Source organism: Belonocnema kinseyi, chromosome 10 (assembly GCF_010883055.1).
Source record: "Belonocnema kinseyi isolate 2016_QV_RU_SX_M_011 chromosome 10, B_treatae_v1, whole genome shotgun sequence".
NCBI lineage: Eukaryota > Metazoa > Arthropoda > Insecta > Hymenoptera > Cynipidae > Belonocnema > Belonocnema kinseyi.
In genome coordinates, this window is record NC_046666.1 from 7,161,418 (window position 1) to 7,172,911 (window position 11,494).

At 24.0% G+C, this 11,494-nt stretch overlaps 1 protein-coding gene across 3 annotated transcripts in view; it reads right to left on the reverse strand.

Annotated features, from left to right (window-relative positions):
* Positions 1-11,494, reverse strand: part of LOC117181398 (vacuolar protein sorting-associated protein 35) — a 57,314-nt gene that overhangs the window by 29,816 nt on the left and 16,004 nt on the right. Inside the window, exons 1-5 of one of the 3 annotated variants that reach the window (XM_033374013.1) lie at positions 11,134-11,246; positions 6,798-6,996; positions 6,524-6,647; positions 1,782-1,977; positions 1,440-1,634 (exon numbers count right to left, since the gene is read on the reverse strand). In XM_033374013.1, coding sequence (XP_033229904.1) covers positions 1,440-1,634; positions 1,782-1,977; positions 6,524-6,647; positions 6,798-6,996; positions 11,134-11,136 — 717 coding nt within the window. In that variant the 5' untranslated portion in view covers positions 11,137-11,246. Of the gene's footprint in view, positions 1-1,439; positions 1,635-1,781; positions 1,978-6,523; positions 6,648-6,797; positions 7,018-11,133; positions 11,247-11,494 lie in introns of those variants that run through there. The other 2 variants (XM_033374012.1, XM_033374014.1) reach the window with 2 other exon arrangements.

The window sequence follows — 11,494 nt, forward strand, 5'->3', positions numbered from 1 at the left end:
TTTTATTTACAAAAAAAGTTCTTAGGTTCAAAAAAACATTCAGTGAACTGAAAAAGTGAGGTCGGTAATATAGGTATTTAGCTGTGTCACATGCCCTTAAAATTCCACATTTTGGGTGAAATTCTTTTCCTTCATTTACTGAAAAATTTTTCTGGGTTGAAAACCAATACATTTTCATCCAGTATTTTGAACTATATATTTTGTTAAAAATTCGTCTTCTTTGGTTGCATTCAACTATTTTTGGATTTAAATTAAAATCTTTTTTGGTTCAAATGTCAGCTATTAAATTTCTAGTTGAAAATTGATCTTTTTTAGTTGAAAATTTATGTATTTTGTTAAAAATTAATTTCTTCGGTTAAAAATTCAACTATTTTTTTAAAAATTCATGTATTTAGTTAAAACATGACCTTTTTATGTAAAATAATCTTTCTTGTTAAAAATTAATATTTTTAGCAGAAAATGAAATTTATTGAAAGAAAATGTATCTTTTTGGTTAAATATTACTTTCCTTGGTAGAATATTTAAATTTTTCAGTTGAAGATTCATCTATTTGGTCGAAAAATATTTTTATTTCTTGACACAAAATTAATCATCCTGTTTAAAAATTAATTTCTTTGGTTAAAACGGAAACTATTTTGTGGAAAATTTATGTATTTTGTGGAAAATTCATGTATTTTGGTAAAAATGTATCTTTTTAGTCAAAAAAAATCTTATCGCTTGAAAATTCTTTTATTTTGTTACAAATTCACCTTTTTTTGTAGAAAAAGAAACTTATTGGTTGAAAATTGTACCCTTTTAGTTGAAAATTCATGTATTTTGCGAAAAATTTGTTTTTGGCTAAAAAATTTTGTTAAGACTTTAACCATTTTGTTGAAAATTCATGTATTTAGTAAAAAAAATCGTTTTTTGCTAAAGAATTTGGTTAAAACTTTAACTATTTTGTTGAAAATTCATGCATTTAGTTAAAAATTCATATTCTTTAGCAGAAAATGAAACTTATTGGTAGAAAATTTATCTTTTTGGTTGAACATTAATTTCTTTGGTTGATTAGTTATCTTTTGTAGTTGAAGATTTATGTATTTTGTCGAAAAATCGTTTTCTTTTTTGGCAAAAAAAATTAATCTTCTTGGTTAAAAAATCATTTCTTTGATTAAAACTTTAACTACTTTGTTGAAAATACATGTATTTTATGAAAAATTTGTTTTTGGTTCAAAAATGATGTTAAAACTTGAACTATTTAGTTGAAAATTCATGTATTCAGATAAAAACTCATCTTTTTATGTAAAATCATCTTTTTTTTGAAAATTCATGCCTTTGTTAAAAATTCATCTTTTTTTTAGTAGAATATGAAACTTATGGTTTGAAAATTTATCTTTTTTTTTTCCTTTTTTAGCTTCCTTTCGTATTAAAAAGGTATCATTTTTAGTTGAAAATCTTACCCTTTTGTATATATCCAATGTGACGGATTCTAATTGGCTGAGTCGAACGAGATTCGTCCCGACCAAAATTCTCAATTCCTCCCTTTCTCGTTCTCGTCTGTCCTTGTCACGACTGTGACCCTGATGTTGCATTCGCACCCATAATTTATTCATTTCCGCGAAATTCATCAACACAAAATCGATGCTATCACGTACCTAAATTAAAAAATAAAAAATGCAAATTGTGAAAAACTTGTCACAAAACCTGAGAAGGATATTTAAAATAAAATGGTAAATTATAAAAACCGATCAATAAAACAATTGCATTGTAAGATGAATGTTTGAAAATAAAAATAGACGTACAGTTCCTTCTTCATCGTCTCCTTCTGGAGAATCTGGTAATATATTTCTCGTGCATTGTAACAAATAGTTTCTTAAAAAAAGTCCTCTCAAGGGGTGCTGAACCCCTCGACACATTTCGACAAGATCTCGTAAAAGATCCCTTTTGAGGCATGGATTTGTTTTGATGTAAACTAATCCAACTGTGATTAGCAAGTAACTGAAATAGAAAAGAATTATTTTATTAATATTGCATTTGAAAAGGTGTTGCTGCTGTAATTTAACTGAAATATAAAATTGTCTTCGTTTCAGGCTTCACAGTGACTCTAAACAATATTTGAGGGGAAATAGAGGATTGAAATAGAAAAATAGGGGGCCAGGGTGGCGATTAGGAGAAAGATTTAAAATTACCGGTCATTTCCCGGTCAAGTTTTTTTATTTTCACGGGCAACTTCAAGTAAAATATTCATATTTTCCGCAAAATCGGAACATTTATTTTAATTCATAAAGTTCATTACAAACATTCGTTAACACAACAGAGCAAAAATGGCAAAATAAATAAATTTTTAAATAAAATTAATAATTCTTTAACCAGAATAGTTAAATCTTAAATAACATGATGAATTTTGAAGTAAAATGATGAATATTTAACTAGAATACTTGAATTTTCAAAAAAAAAAAGGATTTTTTGCCAAAAAACACAATTTTTCAGGAAATTTGTACAAAATATTTAAACTTTTAACCAGAAAATGTGAATTTTCAGTTCAAAAGTTCAATTTCAACAAAAAAATTGATTTTCGACTAAAAATAGAAACGAATTTTCCCAAAAATATTGAAATTTTGAACAAAAAAGTACCATTTTTAACCAAAGTGATTAATTTTCAACATAAACTGTAGCAGGTTAAATTTCACTACGAAAAATTGATTGACGACCAAAAACAAGAATGAACTTTCAAGAAAATCGTAAAAATTTTAACTAAAGCGATGATTTTTCAATTAAAATTATGAATCTTTAACTGAAATACTTGAATGTTCAAACAAAAAATGGATTTTTTGACCAAGAAACACCATTTTTCAACAAAATGCATGAATAGGCAAATATTTAACCAAACAGTTGAATTTTGAACTAAAAAAAAAGAATTTTCAAGCACAGTTGAATATTCTAAGAAAATGACAGAATTTTCAACAAAAAAACAAGAATTGTTTACAAAAGATTAACAATTTTAACCAGAATATATGAATTTTCATGTACAAAGTTCAATTTCAACGAAACTGTCGAATTTTTAACTAAAAAATATCAATTTTCAACAAAAAAGGAGTAGGTTAATTTTCAGTTCAAAAATTGATTTTCGACCAAAAATAGAAACGAATTTTTTAAAAAATATTGAAATTTTGAACAAAATAGTTCAAATTGTAATCAAAGTGAGTAATTTTCAACAAAAACGGTAGCAGATTAATTTTTACTTCGAAAAATTGATTTACCACCAAAAACAAAAATGAACTTTCAAGAAAATCGTAAAAATTTTAACTGAAGTGATGATTTTTCAATTAAAATTATGAAACTTCAACTAGAATACTTGAATTTTCAAATAAAAAAGGGATTTTTTTACCAAAAAAATACAATTTTACAACAAAATACATACATTTTTAACAAACTATTTAAATTTTTAAGTAAGGAAGACAAATATTCAACCAAACAGTTGAATTTTAAACAAAAAAAAAACATTTCTACCACAATTCGATATTCTAAGAAAATGATAGAATTTTCAACTCAAAAATAAGAATGTTTAAAGAAAAAAATAGAGTTTTTAAGCGAAAAAGACGAATTTTCTAAAAAATATTTAAATTTTTAACCAGAAAATATGAATTTTCATTGAAAAAGTTCAATTTCAACAAAACAGTTAAATTTTTAACTAAAAAAGATCAATTTTCAACAAAAACAGGAGTAGGTTAATTTTCACTTCAAAAAATTGATTTTCGACCAAAAATAAAAATGAACTTTCAAGAAAATTGTACAAATTTTAACTAAAGTGATGAGTTTTTAATTAAAATGATGGGACTTCAACTGGAATACTTGAATTTTCAAACAAAAAACGGATTTTTTACCAAAAAACACCATTTATCAAGAAAATACATGGATTATTAACGAACTACTTAAATTTTCAATTAAGGAAGACAAATTTTCAACCAAACAGTTGAATTTTAAACAAAAAAAAAACATTTCTACCACAATTCGATATTCTAAGAAAATGATAGAATTTTCAACTAAAAAATAAGAATGTTTAAAGAAAACAGTTAAGTTTTTAAGCGAAGAAGACGAATTTTCTACAAAATATTTAAATTTCTAACCAGAAAATATCAATTTTCATTTAAAAAGTTTAATTCCAATAAAACAGTCGAATTTTTAACTAGAAAAGATCAATTTGCAACAAAAACTGAATTTTCGACCAAAAATAGAAACGAATTTTATAAAAAAATATTGAAATTTTCCAAAACATATTAAAATTTTGAACAAAATGGTTGAATTTTCAACCAAAATGATTAATTTTCAACCAAAATAATTAATTTTCAACAAAAACTGTAGCAGGATAATTTTAACATCGAAAAATGGATTTTCGACCAAAAATAGAAACGAATTTTCGAAAAAATATTGAAATTTTGAGCAAAATAGGTCAATTTTTAAAGAAAGTGATTAGTTTTCAACAAAAACTATAGCAGGTTAATTTTCACTTCGAAAAATAGAGTTTCGACCAAAAATAAAAATGAATTTTCGAGAAAATTGTACAAATTTTAACTACAGTGATGAGTTTTCAATTAAAAATAAGAATTTTTAACGAAAACAGTTGAGTTTTTAAGCGAAGAGAGCGAATTTTCTACAAAATATTAAAATTTTTAACCAGAAAATATCAATTTTCATTTAAAAAGTTTAATTCCAACAAAACAGTCGAATGTTTACCTAAAAAAGATCAATTTGCAACAAAAACTGGATTTTCGACCAAAAATAGAAACGAATCTTATAAAAAAATATTGAAATTTTCAAAAAAATATTAAAATTTTGAACAAAATGGTTAAATTTTCCACCAAAGTGATTAGATTTCAACAAAAACAGGAGTAGGTTAATTTTCACTTCGAAAAATTGATATTCTACCAAAAATAAAAATGAATTTTCAAGAAAATTCTAAACTTTTTAACTAAAGTGATGAGTTTTCCATTAAAATGATGAATCTTGAACTGGAATAGTTTAATTTTAAACAAAAAATATAAGTTTTCTACTAAAATTATGAATTTTTAACTAATATACTAGAATGTTTAACCAATTGCAAGAATTTTCAACTACAGAAGATAATTTTTTAAATAATAAGTGAATAGCTATATTTTTTCAGAAAACAAACCAATTTTCAACTGAAATGATGGAATATTCAAAACTAGAGTAGTTAAAAATTTCAAATAAACAAATTTATCTACAATAAAAGAAAAACCAATGTCAATCAAAATAATTCAATTATCAACCCAAGATTTTTCACCCAAAATTTTCAACCAAACAATATAAAGTTTCAACGAAAAATGTGTGTAACATTTGATATTTCAACTAAAACAGACTTTAATTAAAAATAAAAAACATTTGCATGCAACTAAAAAAAATACGAATTTTCAAGAAAAAATCTATCAGTTCTTATTTCAAACAAAAACGGTTTTTATTTTAAATAAAAAAAAAACAGTTCAATTCAACCTAGAAAGATGGATTTGAAATAAAATAGTTGAATCCCCAATCAGAAAAGATTACTTTTCAACCAAAGAGTCAAATTTTCAACTAAAAACTAAAAACGAATTTTCAAAACAATAGTTAAATTTTCAATGAAATTTGTGAATTTGCAACAGAAACTGTAGCAGATTAATTTTTAGTCAAAAGAAATTTATTTTCGACTAAAAATAAAAATGAATTTTTAACAAAATAGTTACATTTTGAACTAAAATTATGAATCTTCAACTGGAATAGTTGAATTTTAAATAAAAAATATTAGTTTACAACTAAAATGACGAATCTTTAACTGATATACTTGAATTTGTCAACAAAATACAGGAATTCTTATCATAAAAAGAAAAATTTTCAAACAATAATTGAATAATTATATTGTCAAAAAAAAAATTTGGAAGTAGAATGATGGAATATTCAAACGGATGGGTTACAATTTCCAATAAAAAAATTTATTTACAATAAAAGAAAAACTCATGTTAAACAAAATAATTCAAATTTCAAGCAAAGAGATGAGTTTTTAACTAAAACGGATTTAAATTTTTAATTAAAAACAGTAAAAAACACTAAGAAAGACGAAAATTTCACAGATATTTAGGCCATTTCTATTTTTATAAACAATAAAAAGTATATTTAAACTTGAAATTCTTAAAATTACTTGTTTTCTAAAACATTCGGTTTGCTTATTATAATAAAGGTATTTTGACGTTTTAATTTATAAGTAAAAATGTTGTAATCCTCTGGAAAATATTTCTATTTGATTCATAATTTAATAAATCCGAGACTAAATCATATTAATTCTCGTTTTTAATTGTCAATAATAAATTATAATTTAAGCTATGAACATACATATTGAAATATAAATTTTTTTAATCATTTTTATTTAAACTAGAAGACTTTTAGGAGAATTTTATTTAAATTAGGGTACATTGAGGGAAAATTCTCGAAATGCGGGATAAAAAAAAAGGAAAACAGGAAACACATTATGATTTAACTAATAAAAATAACTTACAGTCTCGGTACAATATTGCCAGCATATTGCACCAATTCGTACAAATCAGTGACTTTCCTTCCTTTTTGAAATTCGTCCAGTAAAAAAAGTTCCAAGTGTCGGAGCTCGTCTGTGATTGCCATATCTAATATATTTTTTGTAAGGAAACTAAATCAATGTTACTATTTTATCACTATTATTTTCAAAACCCAATTTTCTTCCTCGAAATTTTATACATTTTAAAATGAGGAAAATTACAAAAATTAAAGTCTAAAAAATTCATAAAAAAGGATACAAAGTTCGTAGTAACTTTTTGGACTCAACAACGAGGTGCGCAGTTCTCCCAACATCGTGGATGCGTGTTTCAAAGCATCCATGAGTTTGGATTTATCCAAATTGTGTTTCATTTCAAAAGCCTGCACTTTGACGACACTGCTGGCATCCTCGAGCAGCTTTTCCTGTTCCTCGAGTCCTGTCATCGACGGTGTCGAAGGCTGCGAGAAAAATAAAGATACCTACCCAGAATGCACAAGGTAGCACCATGCAGTTAAGCCATTCAAATCTAGCTAGCAATAAAAACTATACAACTAATTTTTACACAACTACAAATCTTAGATTTCACAGCTCAAAATTATCTAAAAAATTTCAATAAAAATGTTCATTTTAAATCAAGAAAGATGAATTTTGTATCACATAGTTAAATTATAAAAAAATAATTTTGATCAAAATACTTCAATTATCAACAAAATAATTGAATTTTTAAGAAAATAGTGGAATTTATAACCAAATATTAATTGAATTTTCAACCAAATGGTCGAATCTTCAAATAAAAAAAATTAAACTTCGAACAAAAATAATAACATTATCACCCAGATGGATGAATATTCAAGACAAAAAAAAGAATAATTTTTTAGAAAAAAAGAAAATATTTAACCAGAAAAATTACATTTTGAAAAGAAAGATAAATTCTCAACGAAAAATATAATGGTTAATATTTTAACAACGAAATTTGCAACAAAGTAGTTCAAGTTTTAACCCGAATTGCATTTTTTATAGCATATGTTAATTTTAAACCAAAGATTGATAAATTTTCAACCAAACATGGAAAATTTAAATTTTCAGTAAGAAAATAATTTTTAACAAACTAAAAGAAATTCTGAAGAAACTAATTAAACTTTCAACCACAGGGTGGCCGTTTTAGCCGACGAAATAAATTCCCGGTTCGCAAATATTTTTCACGGTAAATGAAATTAAAACATGAAACACTAAAACTAAAAAATTTTCCACTTGAGGTAATAAAAACTGAGCTGCAAATGTAAGCACTTAAAGTAGAACTGTTACATTTTGAACTTTTAAAATAAAAATTTAAAAGTATTCAATTAAAAAATGTTGTATTGAAATGCTCAATAATTTACGCGTATGAAATTGAAGATACTAAAATTTTTCAATATAAAAAAATATTAATCCACGTTAACATTTTCAATGCTCTAAATTTAAAAAATCAATCAATGAACTTTAAAATTTTCAAAATTATATAATTTTAAGCCAGAAACATCAAATATTGACAAATTAAAAACGTTTTAACTGAACACTTCTTAAATTAGAAATTCAATTATTTTCTTTTTAAATAGTTTAAACATCCTTGGAAAGCTTCAACTTTTATTTCAAAGTCTTGAGAAATCTAGAAGTCGTTTTAAATTGGTTTTAAATTTAAAATTATTTTGGAAATTTTTTCAGAACTTCTAAATATTTGTCAAAATGAATTAAATTTTTCCTACAATTTTCAGAAAATGGCTAATATAAAACAAAATGTAGATTTTCGCAAATTTGAATCAAAAAATTTAGATTCTTTTCAAGAATTGTGGAGGGCTTCAAAATAATAAAAATACTTTCTTAAGATTCCTACGAAAATTAAAAATAACTTCTCATTTTGAAAACTTATTGTAAGAGAATATTTAAAAAGTTTTTCAAAGATTTAAACAAAATTTTCAAAAAAGATTCTAGAGGATTTTAAGAAAACTTTCTAAAATTTGCATTATAATTTTTTATCTTTTTAAAACTCCTATGTATCTCTTAAAATTACTAAAAAAATTTCTACAAATGTTCATTTGTAAATTATACATCAAAATTTAAAAGTTTCACTGACAAATAAAGCACTTTTCAAATACGACAATTAAAATGCTAACGTTCAAAGTTTAAAGGCTCTTCGAAAATTTAAAGATTCCAGGCTTTCTCTGTCGAAGAATTTACTTAAAGATTCTTTACTTTTAAATATTTGGTTTCAATTTACTTGTCTTAAATGAAAATTCAAATATTGCTAAATATTCAATAATTGAGCTTTTTTTAAATTAAAAATTGAATGGGTTAAAAATTGAATATTTTAGACTGAAACATAATTTTAAATTTAACAAAATCCTTTAATTACGAATATATTATTATAAAGTTATTTTTAAGTTGAAAATAGTTTATAAACTTTCACTCACATTTTCACATTTGTTTAATGACTTGAATTTCAAACTGAAACCGTTTAAGTTTTAACGTTAAAATCTGAAAATTCTTAAATTTTGAACTGGTTTAAAATCGTATTGTTAAATCGTTTTTGTTCACTTTTTATTACTTAAAGTACATATAAATTAAAAAATGTATTTATTTATTAAATAAAAATGTTTTTTTTTTTCAAAAATTGTCAACATCAAAGGCTTTTATTTTTTGTTTGTTCAAGTCTTTAAGAAAGCATTTAAAAATTCTTTAAATTAAAAATGTAAGCTTAAAAATAAAAATTTTAAATTGAAAATTTTTCAACTAAATACATAAATTTTCTACCAAATGAGATGAATTAAAAAAATGGTATTTTCAACAAAGGAAAATTCATTTTCTACCAAAAAGTTAAAAATGCCGTTGAAATTTTACTTTTTGCTTAAAATTTATATTTTGGTGTTGAAAATGAACTGAAATCTTTTCTGGATAAAAGTCAATAACAAAAAAAGGTTTTTAAAATTAAAAATTTATCTGTTTTAGTACAAGTTTCATCTTTCTTGTATAAGAATTCAAATATTTGGTAGATAATGAAAATATTTGGTTTAAAATTCATCTTTTTTGGTTTAAAATATTCGTCTTTTTGGATTTAATATTCAATTTTTTCGCAGACACTTATTTCTTGTTTAAAAACTCATATTTTGATCGCCAAAAATGAACTAAAAATTTTTGTAACGGAAAATTCAATTTTTTTTAATTTATCTTTTTGAATTAAAAATCCATTTTTTTAGTAGAAATTTTATTTCTTTTTTATGAAAATACAACTTTCTGGTTAAGAAAGAATTTTTTAAAAATATTTATATTTTTAGTTAAAAATTCATCTCTTTGGTTGAAAGTTGAACTATTTTGTTGAACATTAATCTTTTCTACATAAAAATTCAATACCTGGGTAAAAGTTAAACTAGAATGTGAACAAATTAATTTTTTTGATTGAAGGCTTATATCTTTAGTTGAAAATTCAACTGTTTAGTAGAAAAGCCTTTTTTGGTTTAAAAATAATTTTTTAACTGAAAATGTAACTTTCCATTTTTTAAAGATTAATCTTTTTTACTGGAAAATTCACCTTTTTTGGTATAAAAATAATTTTCTTGTTTGAAATTTCATTTATGCTGGGTTAAAGTTTATCACTTTCATGGAAAATTAATTTTTTGTGAAAAGTCATATTTTTATTTGAAAATTTATTTCTCGTAGGGAAAATTCGTTTTCTGTTTCATGAGTTGGAAATATTTATTTGTTGAAACATAATTATAATGTATATTTTAAATTTCAGTTGAAAGAATATTTATGGGTAAAATAAAATTGGGGAAAATTATTTCGTTCATTTGAACGTTCGGAACTTCAGGTATATTTTTCAACAAATCAAACTAGTTATATTTTCCACTAGACAGAAGAATTTTAAACCAAAGACATTTTAATAAATAAAAATTGAAACTAGAAAGTCCAAACAAATTTTGAAATTATGATAATCATAATATATTTGTTGTATCTGCTCTAAAATAAAATAAGCCAATAAACGAATTTCTATCAAACTTTTACTTAATTCATAAAAAAAAATTTATTTTTTTTTTACCAAAGGGCAAAGAATAACAATAAATAAATTAAAACGCGCATGTACGCCCCAAATTTTTCGCAAGGTTATGTTCTCTTCCACATTTTAAAAGTGCACAACATTTCATGCACCAAAATTGTATCAGCCACATCAAATCCTTCATGAATCTCTAAAAAGTGATCTCGAAATTGCAAAACAAGACCAGATCTATCATTTTTCATGCACAAAATACGTGCTGCTCCATTTGGAGGTTAGGAAATTCACTGATCGAATTTTCGTTGAGAAGCGATTCGCAATCGAATTGTTTACACGCAATATAATTTAAATTGGTAAAAGATACCTTAAAATCGACTAGAATCAGATAAATACTTTTCTGGAAAACTTTAATCTGATTAACCTGAAGCGTAACCTCTATGCGCAAAGTGGTCCAGTTTTTTTCAGTCTTATTTTGCTAATTCGAGTTTCAACGAAGTTTTCGTTCAATTTATTGATCAAAGGAATTTCTGCGGGGAAGGTGGTTACCAAAAATTATTAAGAGATCACTTACCATATTTTAAAATCCAAGAAAATATTAGGCACTGTCACAATATTACCGCACACAACAAAAGTGAACTCGGATTCACTAACGTATATATATAGGTGTGTATGGACATGGAATGCACTCGATGCAACTATATACAGTCGAATCAATTTAAGTTCCTAATATGTCATTTATGTCAAAATTCCACGTGGACTTTGGATTTGTTTTTGTGAGATTTTCCAGTTATCAAAGTTAAAATATTAAATTTTAAAAATTAATAAAATTTTTTTAATTGTTATTAAAAATAAACGATTAATTCAAGTAAAATTACTTAATAAACTTATATACCATTAAATAAAAATGAAAATAATTATTTAATAATTATAAT